The sequence below is a fragment of the Pristis pectinata genome, chromosome 15, assembly GCF_009764475.1.
Source record: "Pristis pectinata isolate sPriPec2 chromosome 15, sPriPec2.1.pri, whole genome shotgun sequence".
In the NCBI taxonomy this organism is placed as follows: Eukaryota; Metazoa; Chordata; class Chondrichthyes; order Rhinopristiformes; family Pristidae; genus Pristis; species Pristis pectinata.
Window position 1 is genome coordinate 40303621 of NC_067419.1, and position 26815 is coordinate 40330435.

The 26815-nt window shown below is 43.2% G+C and overlaps 1 protein-coding gene across 1 annotated transcript in view; it reads right to left on the reverse strand.

Moving 5' to 3' along the window:
* Window positions 1–269: 269 nt before the first annotated feature.
* Window positions 270–26815, reverse strand: part of LOC127578419 (chemokine-like protein TAFA-2) — a 192207-nt gene continuing 165661 nt past the window's right edge. The window contains exon 5 of the mRNA XM_052030427.1: window positions 270–1536. Coding sequence (XP_051886387.1) covers window positions 1525–1536 — 12 coding nt within the window. The 3' untranslated portion in view covers window positions 270–1524. The remainder of the gene's footprint in view (window positions 1537–26815) is intronic.

Sequence of the window (26815 nt, forward strand, 5' to 3'; positions counted from 1 at the left end):
GAGTGAATGGGTTCAGGGAAATCCATCTTAGTTCACCAGTTCCATAACCATCTCTCAATCCCTCTTGCCCATCCCAATGTAAATATATAATATTAATAAAGAATTCCCTCAAGAACAAATTATAGAACCTTTACAATTTTGAAATAATGTTAATCTTCAAGACTATGTCCACTAATCAAGCAGCCAATAAAATAGAATCATTTTTTTAAAATAAGTTTTTAAACTCTCATTGTGAACCATATTGTTATTAATGTTCAAAATTAACTGCATTGTTGCTACTTGTATTTTATTTACTGCTTACATTGAAAACAAAGATATACACAATTCCAGAAACAAAACCAAATTTTAAAAAAGTTTCAGAAACTGTGCTACATGTTACAGCATCACTGAGTTTAACACCTGCTCCACATCTTGCCTCACCTGGGTGGTGAATCTCTTTTCGCTTTGCAGAGTACACAGAAATCTTCATCATTAAATAAGATCTTTTGAGGATTTTGTCACATCAAATCATAACGCTGAATATTCCAAATAAAGATGAGGGTACAATGACAAACATAATTGCTAAGTAACTTGTATACAAGCAGAACTGATGTTACAACAAGCATGTCTTGGGTTGTCAATATTATGTTGATAATGTAAAAAGTCTCCAACAGTTTCAGAATGGTACCTCCATTTAACAACTTAAACCAAATTAAAAGATGTACTTTAGTGGTAGAGCACATATTTCAGTACACTGAAGTTATTAAAATAGTTTGGAACTGTATTTGTTCATTTGCCAAAGAACAGTAGTAGTGCAGTTGCATCAGAAGTTGCTGCAATACCTGTTTTGTACAATTCATGTATATGGAAAAGCATTTACTCTCAATAGCAGACTGCAGTTTATACACATTTACCATTAGTAATTGCCTCTATAACAAAAGAAAAATCCGAACCGTGAAAACCTAAAGCTTCCCTGCGATTCGAAATTTTTAAAGTTCAGCAGAACGTCTCAACTTGCACATCGCAAGAGGCCTGAGGCTGCATCAAAGTCTTGGGGAGTGCGGAAGCGCACAGTCTAGTAGCAATGAAATTTAGGACATCTCCATTTTACCCCGCTGGTCCAAGGAATCCACTTGCTTGCTCCTACACGAAAATATGGACCATCTGTTCAGATGTGTTGAAGACCGAAGTGGCCACAGTATAAAGACTAAGTGAGGGAGACCTGCTTGTTGTGACTAACATTCTGGAAATTAGCAGCAGAGCTCAATAGATGTGGAGTAGTGAGCCTTCCTCCTTTGTGCCTCCCATTGAGAAATAGCAGACTGGGAAAATCCAGCTTGTCAGATTCCAGATCCCTGGAGATTTCTTAATTGCTTGATTTTCTTTCTCCTATCATTGAGAGCTCTGTGTATCACCATATCTAAGCTCAAGTGAATGATTCCCAGGTCATCCTGTCTGGGAACCTGCAACAGGGTGATGAATGAAGACGAGGACCCAACAATTGAGATAAGGTATCTTCAAAAAGCAGCCGGCCTTCCTCGTCAACTATCGTGTCACCTGAGAACAAACATCAACAGGAGGTTAGAATCCATTTGAAGAACCAGTCTACCTGTAGAACACCAAAAAGGCATTTCTTAAATTAGATTTTGGAATGTTAGTGTATATTTGAAAAGAGAAGGCTGCTTTGTAGAGAAGTTCCAGCAGAGGAGACATAAAGGATCAGTAAAGCAACACAAATTGAATTTCATTCGACAAGTACAGGTAAAGCTGAGCTTCGTACTGAGTTTTGTGCCCTTCTGATTTGGTGTGTAGGTATTTAGTCTCTGTGGAGACCAATCATGGGATGGCCAAGTTGTTTTCAATTTCCAATGAATAAGGAAACAAGACTACTAACACCACCTAAAGGACCTGCATTGACCTGTGGACATGTGTGCAGACAGGACATTATCTGTGACTTGCTGTGTCCCTTTATCTGTACTCTTTAGATTGGTGTGTCCAAAACGAAGACATGGATCCAGATGAAATCCCTTTGGGATATTTGAATGTGTGTTATGGAGTCTTAAAGGCAGCATATAATGGTTACTTATATCCATATCAATTTGCCACTGACAATATGTACTTCTGCCAATTTCAAGGTAATGTGCTAAGAGCAGATGTTCTGTAAAATTAAAGATCCACAGCACTCAAATGGGGCAGACCTAAAAAATAAGAAATATTACTTGCACAGATATGGCTCCATTGCCTGCATTTCAAGGCCAGTATAATAACTTCCCGGGCCATAGAACAAAGCATTAAAAGTCAACCTCACAGTGTGCAAATGAAGTTGTATGAAGGCCAGGCATGAGTAGGGGTAGTTACTGTCATTACCCAAAGGACACTAATAAAACAGTGGGTTTTTGCAAAATTTCAGCAACCTTTATGATCATTCTTAATTGGGTATTAGACCACAGTTGACTGGATTTATTGAATTTAAAACCTGCCATTGGTTCGACTGAAGTCTCTGGATTGGCCGTGCATCATTGTAACAGTCAACGTACAACCCTCTTACATCAAAGCAAACACCTTTCCAATATTTTTCCCTGACTTTAATCTTTTTGTTTTAAATCATATTACCTGTGCATGAAGGAAGTATCAGAGTGAATATTTTCCATTTACTGAGGACAACCATTTACTGCTTTGGAGAGATCGGCAGCTGTCTTTGTCACCAGATGATGATGTCACACTGCTGGCTAAAATACATAGGGAAACTATAAATGTCAACACAGGGCAGCTTCTTGCTTTTAATTAGGAGTTTGTATTTTTAAGAAAATGAACTTTTAACTATCGATCAAACCAGTGGGTTCATATTTATCACCATAAATAGCTATTCTGCTCTCGTGTCAATCAATTAATCCATGAGGCTTCCAATCCATACAGATTCAGGTCTGTCTGCCACCAATGCAGCAGTATTTACTGCTGGCTAGGGTTTCCAACTATGACTGGGTATTTTCCGGGAGGATGTCCCGCTTCCAAATGTCCCCTCTTCATACTTCTGCCTTTGATCGCCTGTCATACTTGCTAGGACCAATGAGAAAGCAAACGGATTCTTTGTTACCTCACTGGATAACTCCTGACTGCCCTTAAAAACAAGTTTTTATTTTAACCATGTCAAGAAGGTTTACAGTTAATGAATAAAAATGTTCCAAGATTTCTTTCTCGCTCAAGCCCTCCCCTCTGCAATATTTCTCCAAGGTTGTTCTATGTCGCTGAAACACCTGTTTTTTTTCCCTGAAGGCTTGAAAAATACGTTTTTGGTAGAAATTCACCCCTGACTGGTAGAGGTGAACTTGCTGGATCATAGCACACTGCACCCATGCTAAATGAGCACATGTTTAACATTACTGATCAGGTGAATTTCTAGGCATCTTTGTATAGACATTGCACTGCCTGTGGTTCACACAGAGACTGCAGAGATGAACATTCCTCAAGCATTGCCTCAAACAGCCTCCTGTGCCAACACATCCTGAGAAAAAATGTACAGCCACCTATGGAGTGGACTGGCCAAACTTTTGTGGGTTTAAGAGCCTAGAATTCATCAGCCAATTGGAAAAGTCACAGGTCTACTTAAAAGTTCATCAGGACTGCAAGACAATCTATTACACAGACCATCCTGGAGTATAATCACCTAGCCAGCAATGGATACTAGGCTGTGATGGAGCTTCTGTCCCAATTCATTAACCTGTAAATCCTCTTTAAGATAATAACTGATCAGGTTGCCCATGCTCAGTCTTTTATTTTCCAAATTATCTAATGAAAACCTGATTGCTTTCAACTGCAGCAGGAATAGGAGCTGCTTTAGAAGCCAGCTTCAGGATTTCAGGACGCAGTAAATATGCTGTTAGATCTCGGCATAGTTTCAAACAACTACATGCAGTGTAACAACATGTTCTGGTGACAAAAACAAGCTGCTAACGATCTCTCCACAGTCATCGCTGTCTGCTTTCAGTAAGCGAATGGGTATTAATGGCAGTTTGTGCATGGCGGCATACCATAGCAACTAATTTGAAAAGAAGGCACTGTAACTGTAGGAGTGCCGTCAATGGCAAAAGGTTGTTAACCCCATTCAGTAACATAGAACATAGAACATTACAGCACAGTACAGGCCCTTTGGCCCACAATGTTGTGCCGACATTTTATCCTGCTCTAATATCCATCTAACCCTTCCCTCCCACATAGCCCCCCATTTCTCTATCATTCATGTGGCTATCTAAGAGTCTCTTAAATGTCCCTGATGTATCTGCCCCCACAACCTCCGACAGCAGTGCGTTCCATGCACCCACCACTCTCGGTGTGAAAAACTTACCCCTGACATCCCCCTTATACCTTCCTCCAATCACCTTAAAATTATGCCCCCTTGTGTTAGCCATTGTTGCCCTTGGAAAAAGTCTCTGACTGTCCACTTGATCTATGCCTCTTATTATCTTGTACACCTCTATCAAGTCACCTCTCATCCTCCTTCTCTCCAAAGAGAAAAGCCTTAGCTCACTCAGCCTAAGACGTGCTCTCCAATACAGGGAATATCCTGGTAAATCTCCTCTGCACCCTCTCGAAAGCTTCCACACCCTTTCTATAATGAGGCGACCAGAACTGAACACAATACTCCAAGTGTGGTCTAACCAAAGTTCTATAGAGCCACAACATCACCTCGCAGCTCTTGAACTCAATACTCCAACTAATGAAGGCCAACACACCATATGCCTTCTTAACGACTCTATTGACCTAAGCCGCAACCTTGAGGGATCTATGGACGTGGACCCCAAGATCCTTCTGTTCCTCCACACTGCTAAGAGTCCTGCCATTAACCTTGTAATCTGCCTTCAATTTCGATCTCCCGAAGTGCAACACTTCACACTTATCTGGGTTGAACTCCATCTGCCACTTCTCAGCCCAGCTCTGCATTCTATCAATATCCTGTTGCAATCTACAGCAACCTTCTACACTATTCTACAGCAACCTTCCACATGGATTAATCTATCTTCCTTAAACACAACCACATTGGAGACCTACATTTCAATGTCTAGGAATTTGATTGCGTAGCATTGGTTTTAGAATCATTGTGTTGTACAGCACAGAAACAGGGCCTATGACCCACCAAGTCCCCGCTGACCTTTCAGCCCATCTACACGAATCCTATTAATACTGTACCCAGAACTATTTAACTGAAAACCAGTCATCCGTCTGTGATATTGTCTCAGCTTGCTTGTTTTTTTTCTTCTCCTTTCTTTCTTTGTTCTCTGGGTGTGAAGGGCTGACCTGTACGGCATGTCTTCCTGCTCTGCATTTTGCATCTCCTACCTACTTTTGTCCACATTCTTTTGTCTATGTTCTCACTCTCGAACCACGCCCCAGTCACTCGTTGGCCAAATAACTTTGTTTACAGCTTATCCCCATGTTTTACCCCATCAGAGTCAGCCTCCCTTCCCCACCCACCCTACATACAGTCTCCAAGCCTACTTCTTTGGCAAGGATTCCCCACCCCCCACTGATGACTCCCCCTCCCACCTTAAGGCCTCCTCCTCCTGCTGCTCTTGGACACCCTGCTCTGGTTTTCTGCCCATTCTGGACCTTTTCTTCTCTAATTGTCAACGGGACATAACCACTCGCCTCACCTATTCCAACCTCACCCCCTCTGAACGCACTGCATACTAATCCAAACCTCACCATCAAACCCGCAACAGATTTCCTACGATTTAACAAGCTTCTTTTGTCTCCTTCCCAGTTCTGACAGGGTGTCTTCAACCTGATTGATTTTGAACTTCAGGAAGCAGAAGTCAGGAGAACACACACCAGTCTTCATTGAGGGGTCAGTGGTGGAAAGGGTGAGTGGCTTCAAGTTCCTGGGCATCAACATCTCAGAGGACCTATCCTGGCCCAACACATTAATGCAATCGTGAAGAAGGCACACCAGCAGCTCTACTTCATTTGGTGTTTGAGGAGATTTGGTATGTCACCAAAGACTCTTGCAGATTTCTACAGATGTACAGTGGAGAGCATTCTGACTGGTTGCATCACCGCCTGGTATGGAGGCTCCAATGTGCAGGATTGCAAGATGCTGCTGAGGGTTGTAGACTCAGCCAGCTCCAATACAGGCTCAATCCTCTCCACCATCAAGGACATTTTCAAGAGGCGGCACCTCAAGAAGGCAGCATCCATCATTAAGGACCCTCACCATCCGTAACATGCCCTCTTCACGTTACTACCATTAGGGGGGAGGTACAGGAGCCTGAAGACCCACACTCAATGTTTCAGGAACAGCTCCTTCTTCCCCAGCACCATCAGATTTCTTAACGGTCCATGAATCCATGAACACTACCTCATTGTTCCTCTTTTGCACTATTTATTTTTGTAACTTATGGTAATTTTTATGTCTTACACTGCACTGCTGCTGAAAAACAACAAATTTCAAGTCATACCTCAGTGATAATAAACCTGATTCTGATTCTGAAACATCATACTCTATCTCTTTATCCATAGATGTGACCTGTCCTACAGACATGCAGGTTAATCAGTACTGTAAATTGTTCATAGTGTTTAGTTGATAGGTATGTGAGAAGAATTAAATTGGATTAATACAAAATTAGTGTAAATGGTTGCTTGGTAGTTAGCACACACTCAATGAGCTGAAGGCCCTTCTTCCATGCTCTTTGACTCTATGATCCTAATGCAGCTTGGTTGTCTGGAATAAAATCTGGGACAGTGGGTAATGCTACTCATTAAATTTGCAATAATTTGAAAAACTAATAAATGCTTCATCAAAGCTCAATAATCTACCACAGATTCTGAAAACCACCCCACTTGTTATATTGCTGTATAAAGACAACAAAAAAAAATTTTCCTTATTGATTATTTGAGTCATGATTAAAGATTACTGTCTAAGTCTACAAATATTTTATGTGATATTACTAATCAGCAAGTGGCATGAGTTTCACTGAGACTATAAAGCGGCCACACATAACCAGTCATAATCCGAGAACTAAAAACAGAATGCTGGAAAAACTCAACAGGTCAAGCAGCATCTATGGAGCCAAAAGGTATAAGTTGACGTTTCAGGTCAAGACCCTGCATCAGGACCGACTTGCACTTTTTTTCCTCCACAGATGCTGTTTAACCCATTGAGTTCTCCCAGCGTTCTGCTTTCTGTTCCAGATTCCAAGATCTTCAGTCCCTTCTATCTTCAGAATCCAAGGACTGACAGGTGAGCAGAATAAGGAATTATTGGCACCTCTACCTTTTGGAACAGAATAGAAATATTGCAATGGCTGGACAGGGAGGGAACGTCACCAGAAAGAGCAAGCAAGTTCTTCAAAGGGTTAACATTTCCATCGGAGCAATGGGGTACTTTACATCATAAAGTAACATTGTCATTAAAAAGCTTTCACCACTGTTGTTTGGCAAGATGAGATGGCTAGGGTGGCAATGTACATCCACAGCAGGAATCAGAAGTCTGGATTTCTCCCTCATGATTCCCAATGCTATTGAGTTCCTGGGCAAATTTAAAGCTGATTGGTCATGTGGTAGGAGAAGAAAGTAAGTTAAGGCTGGGAAACTGAGGGAACAGAATGAGCAGGCTATCGAACCATATATTCCAGGACACTAACACCAACATTGATCTGGGAACAGGCCTCCAACTCACACTTCAGTGAGTTTCAACATAATGTATGGTACCTGGAAATAATGGTTCAAACAGGAGATTGAACTGGTGAAATTAAAATCAGATTTTTATCAGTTTTTATATCTTATTATATAATTATAGTTTTTATGATATAATTTTACATGCCTTCTGTTTGGAAATGGTGGAATTGGAGGTGCTTTTTTAGTGTAGCAGTTAGCATAACACTATTACAGTGCCAGCGACCCAGGTTCAATTCCCGCCGCTGTCTGTAAGGAGTTTGTATGTTCTCCCCATGTGTCTGCGTGGGTTTCCTCCGGGTGCTCCAATTTCCTCCCACATTCCAAAGACGTATGGATGAGGAAGTTGTGGGCATGTTATGTTGGCGCCGGAAGCGTGGCGACACTTGCGGGCTGCTCCCGGAACACTCTACACAAAAGATGCATTTCACTGTGTGTTTCGATGTACATGTGACTAATAAAGAGATCTTATCTTTGTCTTATCAAGATTGGGGTTAGGCATTTCTCTTATGGCCATGTAGAACAACAATTCTTTGTGCATCCCCACCTGCAATCTCAGGTGAATGGGACAAAGTGAGTTAGAAACACAGGGGCATAAGATTGTCAGATTCACTCAAGGGTGCATCTGTTCCCAGCCAAAGAGTGACAACGCAGGAAAATGGCAATACCTTTCCAAGTCTGGATGTTGCTTGATTTGGGGAATATACAGGTCACTCCCTGACTCCCTTCTGTAAGTCCCAAAGGTGACTGCTGGCTGCACAGAACATTTGCCAGTCAGGAAATGGTTAAAAGGACCCAGTGATAATTGTACAGGTTAAGTCTGGGGGGCTGGGGTGAGGGGGCAGTGATTCCTGTGACAAGAGGAAGAAATGGGGAAAGAGTAGAAAGATGAGTAGAACGAACACACTATCCAACCATCTATTTCCAACACAGGGAGTGAAGTGCAGCAGTAATGTGACAGGAATTTAGTCTGGAGGCTTGAATTTAGGAACAGGCAAACTGTGGTTAGGGATTGGGGTTGTGTGTGAGCCCAAGCCTGCATCAGCTAAATGACCTATACAGCCCACCAGCATCACTTTGAGGCTGGGGCTGCCACTTGAGAACATGTCCCAGGCAGACTAGCATCTGGCATCAGCCACCAACTCGGTCTGCCTATTCATATTCAACCTGCTATTTTATTGCTGGGTCCTCCTTAACCATGTCCCAACTGGCAAAGCTTCAAGTACAACTGATGCAAAGGAGCTCAATCGCCTCCAGGTTCCCTATCAAGTCAAAGCCTATCTCAGTTTGGAATTACTGGAAATCACTGGACCTTCATTGTTGAACGCTGGAACTCCCAGCCCAACAGCACTGTGGGAGCACCTTCACCAGAAAAACTGCAGCCTTTCAAACAGCGGTTCACCACCTTCTTCTCATGCGCAATTAGGGATGGGAATTACGTGCTGGCCTTGCTCGCAACATAGAAATTCTGTAACTGAAAAAATTAAACAAAAATTGCGGTAGTGAGATAACTGAACCTGACTGAGCCAAGCAAACCAAACAACAGCACATAATGTGGATGGGCTCCTGCTGACCAAACTTAATGGGGTTATATATGCTTGGCTTGGAAAATATGCTAGTGATAAATAAAATAAATATGCATTGCTAAGAACCACATTGTACTTGGCTAGGATGGCTTAATGGCTTTGCTTGAGGTGAGGTAATACTCTGAATGCCAACTCCAAGTTCCATCCTATTGTTATATATAGACAAAACACTGAAATAGTACTTAAAATCTCATAGGTGCTCTAGCAACACCTATTGGCAGAAAGTTTCTATACAACTGCAAGGAGGCATATAGCAGGATATAAGTAGATTCAGTATTAACATTTTTCTGCCATTTATTCCATTCACCCTACGCATTATTGACTAGTCATCTTCCAAAACATATACTCAGTGAGGCTTGAAGCTAAGTGAGGGTTATGTAGCAGATGAAATGTTAGTTATTATGCCTGCATTTAATGGATCATTCCAAGTTTATACAACAGCTGCCATCTGGGAACCAACCTGTACAATGCTAAATTAAATCCATTTGAATGATTAAGCTCTCTTGTAATTGAAGGTAGGGATATATCCCAGCAGCAGAGCATGGTCTAAACGGTTTTATATTAAAAAGGATACAGAGAATGGAAGGCAACTCTTCTGGTATGGGGAATTTTCTTTACAAGTCTGTGGTGAGATATTAAAGCACCATAACGTGAGCTCAATGATATCTTAACTGAAAGAACTCAACAGCCTACAACTGATGGGATGGGATATCTTGTTTTCAATTACATGACCACTGATGTAATGTATTTGAACTGTCATATAGGTTATTGATTTTGCAGAGTGTTTTGAAAGGCAGACAGCACAAAGTGCAAGTGGGGTTGTAGCCTGAGTTCTGGTCAATAATTATTTACACTACAGGGTCAGAAGTCAGGTTTTTATGCTTCAAACGTGAAAATGAGCAGTTTACACCTCACCAGTCAGGATTATAAGGTGCTGTACAACAGAATCTGAGCGGATTCCTGAGGATGTTACAATGGATTAACATAAGAAAGTGTGCAGCCTATCACTATCCAAAAAAGAACATCCAGGCTGCCCTGTGTCCACACCAACCTCCCCAACTCTCAACCATCCCAATACCTAGCCTGCAGATAATCTCATGTAACCAATGCAGTTGGGTCAGGTATCAGAAGACTCTGGGCAACAACATCGCCACATCCCAGTTCATTAGTAATGAAGGATAAGATATTTATTTATTAGTCACATGTACATCGAAACACACAGTGAAATGCGTCTTTTTGCGTTACCAAGAATGTGCTGGGGGGCAGCCTGCAAGTGTCGCCACTCTTCCGGCGCCAACATAACATGCCCACAGCTCCAACATCTTTGGAATGTGGGAGGAAACCAGAGCACCTGGAGGAATCCCACGCAGACGTGGGGAGAACGTACAAACTCCTCGCAGACAGTAGTGGAATTGAACCTGCGTCACTGGCACTGTAATAGCGTTACGCTAACCGCTACAATTAGAAAAAATAAAGGAGAATGGCACGTGAGATAATTTTAGAACACCCATGTTTTATAATGGGACTTGGATGAAGGTCTGCATATTTATTAAAAATCTTTTGCACCTCAATGACTTAATTGTTAATATTAATTTTTATTTGAGTGCATTGTCAGTGCACAGTCAAACAGAACTGAAGGAACTCAACAGTCCCCTAAAAAGATTTGAGCGCTGAAATTTTGATGACCACTTTATTCACCAATGGAAGTACCCCTGAGTTTACATAAGAAGGGGTGATTGACCAGAAACAGCTTCAAGATTCCCATTCAATGAGGCAGTGGAGAATGGGCGAAGAGCCAGTCCTGAGTAGAATGAAACAAAATGTAACCTAGTGCTGATCTACACAAAGGCTTTCCTTTCCTATTCCCTGACCTAGCACTTTTAATTTTCTTTCTAAAAATGTGTTCTTGTCCCATCTCTCAGAATTCCCCAAAAGCTTCACAATAAATTGCTTTGAAGGGCAGTCAATGTTATGCAGATAGCAATTAGGGACCATTTTGTTCCTTTGGGTAACAAATGCAGGAGGTGGGAGATCGCACAATCCTGTGTTGACAGCTGGGTGAAGTTCTCTCAGGCAATAGATCTTGGGGAAACTGCAGACTTGCAAGCTGTGATGTTTGCCATGTCCTGAAATGAGCACCAGGTTATAGAGTCATGGTGTTATACGGCCCAACTCGTCCATGCCAAACAAGATATCCATCTAAACTAGTCCCATTTTGTTAGGGATTATTCTGGGGTTATGAAATTATGGATAGCATAATTATGGATTAATTAAAATGAGAAACAGCCTTCAGGAAATAAAATCTGTTCACAATTTAACTTCAACTGATACATTAAGGCTATTGAAGCCAATTGTAGTTGGGGGACACTCTGATTCTGTACCATTGAAACTCTGCAGGGGAAGACAAAAGATGAATGTTCATGTTAATTGGGGGGTCATTGAAAACTTCAGGATGAGATCAGGGAAGGCAGTAAGTGGTCATCTCCTGTATTAACACATTGTTAAAGGCATATCCCTGCCAATTAATGTGCAGTTCAGGACAGGTCTGTTTTCTCACTTAATATTCTGGCTATTTATATTTTCAGGGAGCCATCTCTCAACTCTGTAACAATAGGGGTATATTTTCGGTGTCTGGAGTTTGTGCTTAGAAGCTTTTGGACCAGCCACAGTACTGAATATTTGTTCTATTGGTTGGGATGTAGATAGGTAGCTGCAGAAATGCATATTTACCATTGTAAATATGCATTTCTGCAGCTACCTATTTACATTCAAAATATTAAAGTAGGTGATTATAGCCATTGAAACTGTAGTTAATCGTTTATTGTTGTCTTTGTGTTTAAAAAGTATAAAACATTGTGTCAGGAGAGAACTTGATTCTCCCCAGAAGATCTGCTGTGTTGAATAAATCTCCCAGTTACAGCATCGTGTGGCTCAGTTTAGTCAGTCACAATGCATTTGACTGCGTTTGGCTCAACCTTTCCTATCCATATACCTGTCCAAGTAGCTTTTGAAAGTTGTTATTGTACCTGCCTCAACCACTTCCTCAGAATCAGGTTTATTATCACCAATTGAAATGTCATGAAATTTGTTGGTTTTGCAGTACAGTGTAAGACATAAAATTACTATAAATTACTAAATAAATAAATAAATAAATAGTGCAAAAAAAAGAAATAATGAAGTCATGTTAATGGGTTCATGGAGTCCTGGCAGCTCATTCCATATATGCAGCACCCACAATGTGAGAAAGTTGCCCCTCAGGTTCCTATTAAATCTTTCCCCTCTCACCTTGAACTTGTGCCCTCTAATTCTTGATTCCACGACACCGGGAAAAAGTCTGTGACCATTCACCTTATCTATGCCCCTCATGGTGTTATGTACCTCGACAGTAACACCCCTCAGTCTTCTACGCTCCAAGGAATAAAGTCCGAGCCTGCCCAACCTCTCCTTATAACTCAGTCCCTTAAGTCCTGGCAACATCTTCGTAAAAATCTTTTCTTCATGGCATCTTTCCTGTAGTAGGGTGCGCAAAACTGAACACAATATTCCAAATGCAGCCTCACCAATGTCTTGTACAACTGCAACATAACATCCCAACTTCTATACTCAGTGCCCTGACTGATGAAGGCCAGAGTGCCAAAAGCCTCCTTCACCACCCTGTCTACCTGTGATGACATCGTGAAACAGATTTTGACACTCAGCCACATGAAGAAATTTTAGGCCGAGTGATCAGAATCTTGGTCAACGTGGTAGGTTTTAATGAGTGAACGAAAGGAGGGGAATGTGGTATGGAAGCAGGGAATTCAATAAGCCAGGATCCGGGAAGCAGAAGGCAAGGCCATCAGCTTTGGTCTGATTAAAATCTGCTCTCATGAGGGCTGAACATTATTAGGACCAATATCTATACAGGACGAGTGACCTTCCTTTAACTAGACACTGTAAACTCTAATGGCACCCAAGTTGGCCTTACGGTTGTGGAATTAAACTTTGGAGTCACTTATTCAAAAATGTGAATACCTAAAAATTGCAAGGAGAAATAAAATGGCCAGGAGATCTTTGCTCTGCTGTGGAATTGCGCCATTCAAAGCAACGAACAACCTGCTGAAGGAACTCAGCGGATTGAGCAGCATCTGTGGGAGGAAAGGAATTGTCGGCGTTTCATGTCGAAACCCTGCAGCAAGAACCCCTGCCTTATTTTCAAGGTCCTATCCACTCTTTGCTTTTACTCCAGAAGTTCTGGTTTCTCCAGCTCAGCCAGCATTTCTTGCAATGAATGCACTCGCAAATAATTCACAGCCTTATACTCTAGAAACTTGTCCAGTCTGCTTACAATAAAGAATATTTGAACATTATAGTTTACTGCAGACATTGTATTTCATCGGGGTTCTTATATAAAAGCTGCTGATTGCAAACGGCCTGCTCAACTATATGAGTCTACTCTTCTATGAGATCTACTTAAGAATATCTACATTTTTTTAAATGTCTCTCTGACTAATTTATCTTGGCTTATGCAAGACTTCAGTAATAAGGGATGTGCAGGAATATAGTGGGTTGTAATTAGGTATCCTGTCCTTCAATCATCCTGTCTGTCCTCAGTTATAGTTACGCTAATGACTGGGCATTTATTATTGCTGTTCAATTATATTTCATTGAGTAGGATGTAATTCAATGGGAACTGCAGAATAATTCCTGTTTCATAGTTCTCCATTGATTATTGGTTTTATACCATGACTGTTACAATGAACAATAAAAGGGCAGTGCAAATGTGAGATTCTCCATCCAATGAAGACCTAGTGCTATGATATCTGGAATTTTGGACAGCTATTTGTTAGGTGAGTGTATCAATGGACATTGGACTATATGATCAAGCTACTTAAGAAAGGAAGCAGAGAGAAATAGGGAACTACAGATCTGTTAGCAATGTCATCAGCTCTAAAACTCAGCAGCAAAGAGCTTTCATCATAAATCCACAATCTGGGAAGAGCAAAACGTATCAGGGAGCGTCAAAGACGCTTTGATCATGAACATCTTCAAGAAAGGGGGCAAATGTGACTGTGGTGACTATAACAGTCTGCAACAGAAAATGTCATCACCAAGGCCCTCCTCCATCCACTCCTCCAGTGCCAAGGAGCTCCCCCACCACCCCAAATCACAGTACAGCTTCCATCCATCTGGAAGCATCATGGACATGATCTCCACCACACAACAGCACCAAGGAAAATGCAGGGAGCAGCACCAGACACCACATGCAGCTTTCTTCATCAGTCAGGAAACACTATGGAACACCTACCTCAAATTCAACTGCCCACAGAAATTTGATTTTATGTTACGTTTGCTTTACAATGGCACACACGCCACAATAATAAGCAATGGGTCTGCAACAGAGCCAATCTCAGTGAAGACTGGAGTCATCCAAGGCTATGTCATTGCCCCTATGCTTTTCTCAATCCTTGTCGCTGCAATGTTACACCCCACCTCCTGTGAGAATGGAGCTAATCTTCAGAACTAATGGAAAACTCTTCAACCTACAGTGACTACATCCCAGAATCTCAGTAGCTGACCTGCAGTATGCAGACCATGCTTGTATAGTGCATGCTTGGAGGCCGAGCTCCAAGACATCATTGATCCATTTTCTGAAGCGTACGAGAGGATGGGCCTTGCACAACATCCACAAGAACAAGGTCCTTGAGCAACCTTCCTCCACTGCCCTCTGACAATAAAGTTCTTGGGAACTATCTCTGGGCAAAGGCAGACATTGCCACCACCTTCAATGCACCAGCCCACCCTTTGGTTGAAAGGTGTTTGAAGATCAAGACCTTGGATCTGGCACAAAGCTCATTGTCTACTGGGCAACGATGACCCTTGTCCTCCTAATGTTTCCGAGATCTGGAACACAAACAGCAGATATCACGAGGCACTGGGAAAATGCCACCAAAGTTGTCTCTGCAAAATCCTGCAAATGCACAAGAAAAATAAGCAAGCCAATGTCATCTCCCCAAGGCCAACATTCCCAGCAATTAGGCCCCAGTTGGCCATGTCAGACCAGCCACTTTGTTCACCTGACTAATACAAGACTCCTGAAGCAAACACTACATTATAAGTTCTGCCATGGGAGGAGATTATCAGTGAAAAATATTCAAGGATGTGCCCAGATCCTCTTTAAAAAAATGCAACATCCCCAACTACTCTTAGGAACCTCTGGCCCATGACTACTCAAAGTGGAGAAGGAGCATTGGGAGAGTGGTATTGAGAACTTCAGATCTAGGAATCTGAAGCATTTAGAAGCCTTGTGTAAACTATGGAAGGAGTGCACTACCTCACAAACAACCCAACCCATCAGCCACCTCCTGCCTCATCTGTGGAAGAGTCTGTGGTTTCTACATTGGACACACCAGTTACCCCAGAACCCACAAACCTTGGAGTGGAAGCAAGTCATCTCCAAATCAAGGGATTGCCTAAGAGAAAGAAGCCAGGAAAGTGCTGGAACCTATAATGAAGGATATCATTAAAGAAAGGCTTGAGCAGAGTCGGCATGGATTTAGGAAAGGAAAAACATCTTTGACTAATCTACTGGAGTTCCCTCAGGATGTAACTGATAGAATAGATAAGGGAGTGTGGTGTATTTGGATTTTCAGAAGGCTTTTGATAAGGTCCACCACAGGAACTTGGTCAGCAAGGTCAGAACACATGCAACAAGGATTATATATCAACATGGATTGACAATTGGTTATGAGACAGAAAGCAAAGAGCAGGAAGTAGAGAAACAAAGGACTACAGATGCTGGAATTAGGGAGCTAAGGAGATGCTTTCTCTGCAACTCTCTAGTTCACTCCTCCCTCCCCACCCATTGAGTTCCCACCCCGGGAACTTGCCACTGCCCCCGCCATAGGTGCAACACCTGCCCCAACACCACCTCCATCACCTCCATCCAGGGACCCAAACAGTCCTTTCAGGTGAGTCAGACATTCACCTGCACCTCCCTTAATATCATCTGTTGCCTTCGGTGCTCCAAGTGTGGCCTCCTCTACATTGGTGAGACCAAATGCAGACTAGGTGACCGTTTCGCAGAACACCTGCGTTCTGTCCGTAACCGTGATCTGCATCTCCCCGTTGCCAGTTACTTCAACTCCCCCGCCTACACTATCACTGATGTCAGTCCTCAGCCTCCTCCACTGCCGGGAGAATTCCAAGCGCTAACTAGAGGAACAGCACCTCATTTTCCATCTTGGAACCTTGCAGCCTAACGGCATCAACATTGAATTCTCCCGCTTTAAGTAATCCCAACAACACCCCCCCACACCCCGCCCCCCCCCCAACCATGCCTCTTTTCTGCTTCCCTTTCCTAGCTGATCTCTCTTTTTTCTACCCTCTTTTTTCCTCCATACTTTTGACCCATCCCCCGGTGGATCTGCTCTCCCCTCCTCCCCCACACCTGCCTATCACTATCTCTTACCTGCATCTACCTATCACCACCTTGTGCCCCCCCCAACTTCCCCTCTTTTGTCCACCTATCACTGCTCTGCTTTTCCCTCCTATATGTTGGGCTTCCCCTTTTCCTATCTTCAGTCCTGAAGAAGGGTCCTGACCCGAAACGTTGACCGCCTGCTTTTCTCCACGGATGCTGCCTGGCCTGCTAAGTTCCTCTAGTGTTTTTCATCGAGCAGCAAGTAATGGATCTTTCTCAGGGTGGCAGGCTGTGAATAATGGGGTACTGCAGAGATTAGTCTTGGGCCCAGCTATTCACAATCTGCGTCAATGTTTTGGCTGAGACGGCCAGATGTCACAGTTCCAATTTTGCTGATGATACAAAACGAGGTGGGATTATGAGAGAAACAAAGGACTGCAGATGCTGGAATCTAGATGAAAAACACCATGATGCTGGAGGAACTCAGCAGGCCAGGCAGCATCTGTGGAGAAAAGCAGGCGGTCAACGTTTCGGGTCAGGACCCTTCTTCAGGACTGAAGATAGGAAAAGGGGAAGCCCAATTACAGGAGGGAAAAGCAGAGCAGTGATAGGTGAACAGAAGAGGGGAGGCGGGGTGGACACAGGGTGGTGATAGGTAGATGCAGGTAAGAGATAGTGATGGGCAGGGAGAGAAGATCCACTGGGGGAGGAGAAAAAGGTAGAAAAAAGAGATAGGCTAGGAAAGGGAAGAAAAGGAGAGGCATGGTTGGGGGGGGGAAGTGTGGGGGGATTACTTAAAGTGGGAGAATTCAATGTTCGTGCCATTAGGCTGCAAGGTTCCAAGACGGAAAATGAGGTGCTGTTCCTCCGGTTGGCGCTTGGAATTCTCCTGGCAGTGGAGGAGGCCGAGGACTGACATCAGTGATAGTGTGGGAAGGGGAGTTAAAATGACTGGCCACAGGGAGATGCAGGTTGCGGTTACGGACAGAGTGCAGGTGTTCTGTGAAACGGTCACCTAGTCTACGTTTGGTCTCGCCAATGTAGAGGAGGCCACATTTAAATTGAGTGTGCGGAAAGGAACATGATAGATGCAATGTAACGCGGAAAATGTGTTCTTATCCAGTCCAGTGCACAAGGGAAATGGTGAGAGATTGGGGTAATGTTGATGTTCCAAGGGGCCTAGGTGTCTTTGTACACTGAAAGCCAACATACAGGTGAAGCAAGCAGTTTGAAAGGCTGATATTATGTTGGACTTCATTCTGAAAGAATTTGAATACAAGATTAATGGTGTCTTACTGCAATTATATAGGACCTGGTAAGATCACACCGGGAGTACCGTGTACTTGCCTTAAAGGGATAGCAGGAAAGATTCACTAAACTGATTCGGGGTTGATGGGACAAAAAATTAGAAGAATGAGAGGAGATTTCATTGAAATGTACAAAACTCTTGAAGGGCTCAACAGGTTGGATGTAGGGAGGATGTTTCCTCTCGCCGAGGAGTCCAGAATTAGAGTTTACAGCCTCAGTATAAGGGGTAAACTATTTAGGACTGATATGAGGAGAAATTCTTCATGCAAATAAGCTGAATCTTTGGAATTATCTACCCAGAAGGACTTTGGAGGCTCAGTTATTGGGTTCACTGAAAAGATCAATTTCTGGATTATTAATGAAATCAGGGAAATGGGGATTCTACTGGAAACGAGTGCTGTGGAGGAAAATCAGCCATGATCTCAGTGAATGGCACAGCAGGTTCAAAGGACCAAATGGAGTAACACACAAAGAGCTGGAGAGACTCAGCAGGTCAGGAAGCACCTATGGAGGAGTTCAGATGAAGGGTCTCAACCTGAAACATTGTCTGTCCATTTCCCTCCACACATGCTGCCTAACCTGCTGAGTTCCTCCAGCTCTTTGTGCATTGCTTAAAGGATCAAATGGTCACTTTCCAGCTCCTGTTTCGTGTGTTACCACGCTATATCCTCATGGAGCATCGGAGAGTGGGAGCATCGGAGGATCCAGGGACTTGGCCTTCTGGCAATAGGAGGAGTTGATTGGTGGAGGTGGGTGGTAGGTACTATGGGCACAGAATAACAGGTATGCCTGGGAATCAGGAGAGCGGGTTGCAGTAGACTATACTGGTGGACTTGAGGTAGACCCTTCTCTTTTCCCTCCCCTGCCTTCATGATCTGCCCATCTATTCCCCACCTCCTTCCCTTTTATCCATGGTCTGCTGTCCTCTCCTACCGGATTCCTTCTTCTTCAGCCCTTTGCCTCTTCTACCTGTCACCTCTCAGCTTCTTACACCACCTCCCTTTCATCATCATTCCTCCACCCACCTTCCTTCCCCCCCTCACCTGGGCTCACCTGTCACCTGCCAGCCTGCGCTCCTCCCCCTCCCCCCACCTTCTTATTCTGGCCTCTGCCCTCTTCCTCTCCAGTCCTGATGAAGGGTCTCGACCCTCCATAGATGCTCCCTGACCTGCTGAGTTCCTCCGGCATTTTGTGTGTGTTGCTCCAGATTCCAGCATCAGCGAAATCTCTTGTGTCTCCACTATGAAAATATGGATGTTCCCAAAGTAAACAATGCCATTTGCTCCTGGAACAATATTGTTCAATTTCCTCCTGCAGGCAAGTGCCTGGTCCAATTTCTAGAATGGAACAAAATGACCCAGAAATTATATTAATCACACTTCAACACAGGTGGCACAGTAGTGTAGCAAGTGGAGCTGCTGCCTTACAGCTCCAGCAACCCCGGTTCAATCCTGATCTCCGGTTCTGTCCATGTGGAGATTGCACGCTCTCCCTGTGACTGTGTGGGTTTCACCCAGGTACTCCAGTTTCCCCCATATCCTAAAGATGTACAGGTTAGTAGATTAATTGCCCATTGTAATTGTCCTCAGTCTGCAGATAAGTGGCAGAATTTGGGGGAGTAGAGTCATAGATAGAGTCATACAGCACGAAAACAGGCCCTTCAGCCCATCTGGTCCATGCCGGCCAAGATTCCCGTCTAAGCTAGTCGCATTTGCCCGTGTTTGGTCCACATCCCTCTAAACCTTTCCTATCCATCTAACTGTCCAAGTACCGTTTAAATATTGTTAATGTACCTGCCTCAACCATTTCCTCTGGCAGCTCGTTCCATGTACTGACCACCCTCAGGGTGAAAAAGTTGCCGCTCAGGTTCCTATTAAATCTCTCCCCTCTCACTTTAAACCTACACCCGTCTAGTTCTTGATTCCCCAACCCTGGTAAAAAGACTGTGCACATTGAACCTATCTATGCCCCTCATGATTTTATACACCTCTATAAGATCACCCCTAATTCTCCTAAACTCTAATGAAAACAGTCCCAACCTGATCAACCTCTCAGTCCCTCAAGCTAATGGAAATGTGGGAGAATGAAATGGGTTAGGGCACGATTTGTATAAAGATGGATGCTTGATAGTTAATATAGACTCAATAGTCCAAAGGCTCTGTTTCTATGCTGTATGACTGTATAATTCTAAAATATGAATCACACAAAGTGCTGAAACAAATAATGGAATTTCTTATCCATTGTTTCAAGTACTGAAGGGGCAATAACCAGGGTGCACAAATTTAAGGTGATTGGCAAAAGACGCAAAGGCAACATAAGGAAACATTTCTTTCCACAACGAGTAGGTTTGATTTGGAATGTGCTGTTCTGAAAGGATCATGGAAATAGATTCAATGGGAATGGGGGAATGGGAGTAAAGGTTGTCTCTCGATATGAACGGAATCCATTTTTACAGACGTCATACGTCGATTTTGTCCAGAAGTCAGAAAGCATGCAAAAATCACTCGATATGGTAACTGTACCTCAACAGTGTTGTAATGAATGGCATCCAAAGCTCATAAGGCTGATGAGAAAGAACAATTACTAAAAGTGGAGAAAGAGAGGAAACTAATTCTGCCAATCTTGAGAAGGAATGTAAGTAAGAACATCAGACTTTTAAATTTAATAACATTACTGGAGTTCATTTATATGTAGGGGATGTCCATAAGTCAGGTGTTCAAAACCAGGGATGGCCTGTAATTGGAAAGGTCCTCAAGAGCTAGCACAGATTCAATGAGTTGAATGACCCCTTTCTGTGCTGTACTAGATTCCACGATTCTAACTTTGTGTCAAGGTAGAAGCGTTCAAATTGAGCAGGTCATCCAGCTGCACCTAAATGGAAATTCCTCAGAGGGAGAAATAATTTTCCTTAGACAGACCTTTTAAGGTCTGGGCATAAATACACATGAGAAAGGTAAATTTGTGATCCCCAGCTTGTGAAAGGTATCATACTAATAAGTTCTGTGAGTAACAAATGAGTACTAAACTGGTACTAATGAGCTCTGTGTTCAATAGATTACATGTGCAGACATTGAAAGTGTGTTACATTTATTTCATATTTACATTGAGTACCAGAGTGAAAGCCTCCCTTCAGGGGAACAACAATTCCTTTAATGTTACATTGCCCATTTGCTTTTTATTTTTAGGGGATTTCATAGATCTGCATCAGAGCTATAGTGGGGGGTAGTGGGTGCGGAGTGGGTTAAAGAACAGTGCTCCCACAGCAATATGCAAATGATGCGATGCAATACACTTCCAGAAAATGTCAAGGATAATAAAGTTGTCTCACATTACATAAATAATGTTTATTTGTGTGACTACAATGTTTTCCATTCAAAGTCTTATCAACAATTGCAGATCACTCTATAGAACTAGAGGCACCAGTGTGAAATGACAAGTAACTCTGGTTTAATTATGTTTCTTTTGTACAATTATATTTCAATTGAACAATTTGCGTTTTCAATTAATTCGAGGTCTTACCAAGCAAAGACCGAAATTTCTAAAGTCCTACTGAAAAAGACCAGGGCGATGGCAATTCAGGCTAGACACCTGCACTGGGCATAGAGAGTCTTAGAGTCATACAGCATGGAAACAGTTGATGGAATTTGGGCACAATGTAATGGCATCAAAGTGAGAATTATACTTCATCATCCATTGTCAGAAGTATTGGCTCTTACGATGCACATTAAAGAATTATTGGCCCTTTAGGAGAGCGTCAACTGCAGAATCTAGAAGGAGATGCAGAACGCTGGAAGAACTCAGCAGGTGAAGCAGCACCTGCGGAGGTGAAAGGTGCAAGTCGACATTGGACGTTGAAACCCTGCATCGATCCTGAAATGTTGGATTAGATAGTTGCAGATGCGGGCGGAGAAATGGCAGATGGAGTTTAATCTGGCCAAGTGTGAGATGCTGCACTTTGGGAGGTCACATGTAAAGGGAAAGTACACAGTTAATGTTAGGACCCCTAAAAGTGTTGATGTACAGAGGGATTTCGGTGTCCAAATCCATAGCTCCCTGAAAGTGGCTGCACAGGTTGACAGGGTGGTAAAGAAGGCATATGGCATGCTTGCCTTTATTAGTCGAGGCATTGAGTTCAAGAGTTAGGATGTTGCAGCTTTATAAAACTCAGGTTAGGCCGCATTCAATTCTGGTCGCCCCATTATAGGAAGGATGTGGAGGCTTAGAAAAAGGGTGCAGAAGAGGTTTACAAGGACGCCACCTGGACTAGAAGGCATATGCTATAAGGAGAGGTTGGACAAACTTAGGTTTTTTCTCTGGAGCAGCAAAAGTTGAGGGGAGATCTGATAGAAGTTTATAAGATTATGAGAGGCATAGACAGCCGGTATTTTTTTCCCAGGGTCGAAATATCTAAGACTAGAGGGCATGCATTTAAGGTGAGAGGGAGTAAGTTCAAAGGAGATGTGCAGGGTCTTACACAGAGAGTGGCGGGTGCCTGGAATGCACTGCTAGGGGTGATGGTGGAGGCAAATACAATAGAGGGGTTTAAGAGGCTCTTAGATAGGCACATGAATGTGCAGAGAATGGAGGGATGTGGACATTGTGTAGGCAGAAGGGATTAGTTTAATTAGGTACTTAATTACTAGTTTAGTTAGTTTTAGCTCAACATTGTGGGCCAAAGAGCCTGTTCCTGTGCTGTACTGTTCTATGTTCTATGTTCTAGTTGCTGCTCAACCCACTGAGTTCTTCCAACATTGTGTTTTTTGTTCCAGATTCTGCAATTGACGCTCTCCTAAAGGCCCAATAAATCTTAGGAAACATGCAGAGCAGGAGCCAATACTTCTGACAATGGATGAAGTATAACTCCCTTCTGATGCCAAGTATGTCATGCCCCAGCCAAACCATTATTAAGTTCCAGGGGATGGAAGACACGAGCTTTCTGATAGTAATATCTTGCAGCAGCGCAGAGCAAAAATTAGCCTAAGTGTGTTCACCAATGTCTTCTTACAACATTTAACTTTATCTGCAGTTTGCCTTTGGTGAGGTTTCAGACGTCACCGAGTCGCAGATTGCTGAGAGCGTAATAGGTCAAAGTAGTTTTCACATCAGTAATGTACCCAGTCACCCACACATCATCCTCAATATCCATTCTGTGACTGAAATGTCCGTCCTCCTTGTCTGACTTTCCTCTTTGACTCTGTCCAAGAAACCCTTGACCCCCAAAAGCTATTACACACCCCTTAACACTTAAATCAAAAGTGATTTATTTCATTAATTCTATGTTGAGGCAATTGTAGATAAATGTGATAAGTAATGATAGCAAGTGCTTATTTACAGTTAACAAAAAATAATCATTCAGGAAATATCTCTGTGTAAAATTCACTGATGCAGTTGGTTGTCCTGAAATGGGGTTTGTGAATAAGGGATCATTCAGTGAACTGTTAATTACTCTGGAATCCCACCGAGGATACATCCTGACTGGTGAGAGTGCTATGCACATGGAAGCAGGATCATTTGTCAAACGCCATGAAATTTAGCCTGCCTGACTGCTCGAGTGCTGAGGTAATGCATTTAGCTGAAGCAAGAATAGCAACAGTGCACAATGAAAAGCAACTGCATCAGCTGCCCTATTCGGGCACTGATGTGGTCTGTGTGCGTTGGGGCACAGAGGTGATTGCATTGTGCATGCTTCTGTGAAAAATATACTAGAGGGTCCCTTTGGTCCAATGCAAACTTTGCATCTGCAGGGGAAGCAGACACTGCCGTAAGTATTTTATGGTTTAGAAGTCAGACAAAAGAAAATGAGAATTTAATAAGTAGGAGCAGAGCAAAGGAAAATAGCTCCTCAAATCAGCTCCACCACTTAATAAGATCATGGCTGCAATACACACAAAGTGCTGGAGGAACTCAGCAGGTCAGGCAGCATCCATTGGAGGGAAATAAACTTTTTGAGCCGACACCCTTTATCAGGACTGGAAAGGAAGAGGACAGAAGCCAGAATAAGAAGGTGGGGGGAGGGGGAGGAGCACACGCAGGCAGGGGAGAGGTGAGTTCAGGAGATAGGCGAGTCCAGGTGAGAGGGGGAAGGTAGGTGAGTGGGGGAGGGGGAGAAGATGTAAGAAGCTGAGAGGTGATAGGTAGGAGAGGCAAAGGGCTGAAGAAGGAGGAATCCGGTAGGAGAGGGCAGTGGACCATGGAATAAAGGATGGGGGAGAGGAGGAGAAGAGGTGGGCAGGTCATAAAGACGGGGGAAAGGAGCCACAGGAATAAGGGAAGACAAAGGAGTTGGGGGGGGAGGGCGAGAAAAAGAAGGGGCAGGGCTACCGGAAGTTAGAGAAATCGATGTTGAGGCCATCAGGTTGGAGACTCCCAAGGCCAAAGGTTGTTCCTTCAACCTGCATCTGGCCTCAACGTGGCAGTAGAGGATGCAATGGATAGATGTCAGTATGGGAATGGGATGTGGAATTGAAGTGGTACACAAAAAGTGCTGGAGGATCATGGCTGATCTGATCTTGGCCTCAACTCTACTTTCCTGCCTATGTCATAAAACATAGAACATGGAACATGGAACATGGAACATAGAACAGGACAACACAGGAACAGGCCCTTCAGCGCACCGTATCTGCACCAACCATGACACCAAGCTCAAAGTTCCCGAGCCTTGCCATCCTTATCTTTTGTCCTCACAGGAACAGGCTGGTTCTGAACTCTAATCAACTGGCCTTTACAATACTCCCATATTTCAGATGTCACCTAATCCTTGATTCCCTTATAATCCAAGAACCCTTCATCTTAAAATATACTCAGTGACTCAACATCCACAGTTCTCTGGAGCAGAGAGATTCACAAAGAAATTGCTCCTTACACAGTCTTAAATGGTTGACCATTTATCCTATTAGTCTATGTTCTGTAGTCCTTGGTTCCCTCATTGGGAGAAAACATCCTGACCACATTCATACTCTTAAATCTTCTCAAAACTTTAAATAAAAACAGAAAATGCTGCAAATACTGAGCAGCAGGGCTGCATCTGTGGAAAGACAAATTGGGGTAATGCTTCAGTCAAAGACCTTAGGACGGTGGGATCTCATTGAAACCCATCGGATCTTGAAAGGCCTGGATAGAGTGGACATGGAGAGGATGCTTCCATTAGTGGGAGAGTGTAGGATCCGAGGTCACTGCCTCAGAATAAAGGGATGAACTGAGATATACCATAAGATATAGGAGCAGAATTAGGCCATTCGAGCTATCGAGTCTGCTCTGCCATCCAATCATGGCTGACGTTCTTTAACCCCAATCTCCCATCTTCTCCCCGTAAAGGGAAAAACTGAGATGAGGCAGAATTTCTTCAGCCAGAGAGTGGTGAATCTGTGGAATTTGTTGCCACAGATAGCTGTGGAGGCCAAGTTATTGGGTGTATTTAAGGCAGAGATTGATAGGTTCTTGATCGGTAAAGGGGATTAAGGGATAAGGGGAGAAGGCAGGAGATTGGGGTTAAAGAAAATCAGCCATGATTGAATGGCCGAGCAGACTCGATGGATCGAATGGCCTAATTCTGTTCCTATACCTTATGGTATTATGGTCTTTCACCAAATTTCCAGCACAGGCAGTATTTTTTTTGCTTTCCATGCCCTCTTGTTTCAAAAAGGTCATCTCTGATTCTTTCCAACTCCTGAGAGTACAAGGCAAATCCTTATAAGGTAACACACAAAAGATCAAAAGATGTGATGGCACTGGAGAGCGTGAAGAGGAGGTTCACCAGGACGTTGCCTAGGATGGAGAATTTCAGTTGTGAGGAGAAATTGGGCAGGTTGGGTTTGTTTTACTTGGAGGCTGAGGGGGAACCTGATAGAGGTGCACAAAACAATGAGGGACAGAGGCAGCGGAGATAGTAAGAAACTTTATCCTGCATCTAAAACTAAAGGGTTGCAGTTTAGAGTAAGGCATAAGAGGTTTAGAAGGGGATCAGAGGAAGACCTGTTTACACTCAGGGGGTGGTTGGAATCTGAAACACACTGCCTGAGTGGATGGTGGAGGCAGATGCTCTCACAGCATTGAAGCGGTAGTTGGATGAGTACTTGAATCGCCAACGCATAGAAGCTTATGGACTAAGTGCTGGTTAATATGATTGGTATAAGTAGGTACTTGATGGTCACCGTGAACATGGTGGGCCGAAGGATCTGTTCCTACGCTCCACAACTCCATGGCTCTATAACAATACTTTAATTCTAGGAATTGACTTAGAACACCTATTCTGCACTGGCATGTACAGTCTTTCTTGAATAAAGAGACCAAACAGTACACAGTGATCCAGATGTGTTTTCAGCAAAGCCCTGGACTGCTGCAGCAAGACTGTGTGGCAACAGTGCACAGACAAACCACTGGACTTTTGCAGTAAGAAGCAGAAAGATGAAACAGAAAGCCACTCAAGGCAAAAGTAGCAAAGAACTCCACACAAATTGTCTTAACTTTATTCACAGTGCATGCTTTAAAGCAACTTTATCCATCCTGCATCTCACTGGACTGAAGTATTGCCGGGCTGATTCTCTGACCTGGAATCAGGAATCTGCCACTGGGAGAATGGAATTGGTGAATTTTCCCTTATGGGTCACAGTGAAAAAAAATCTGTTTTACAACAATGTCAAATTGGTATTATTAAAGCAGATCTTACTGTAGAGAGATAAAATTGAATTGGAGGAATTAGCCACACTTTTTTAGGCAGACATAGAGTTTAACCAGCGCAGTATCTAGTGAGGGGTCTTGGATTATTTTAACTTTTGCAAATTGTTAAGGAGAGGAGTGCTTGGGCTGAGAAGTGGCCTGTATTCCATTTCAGGGACACAGTAATATGTATGTCACATACAGTTGCAGAGTAAAA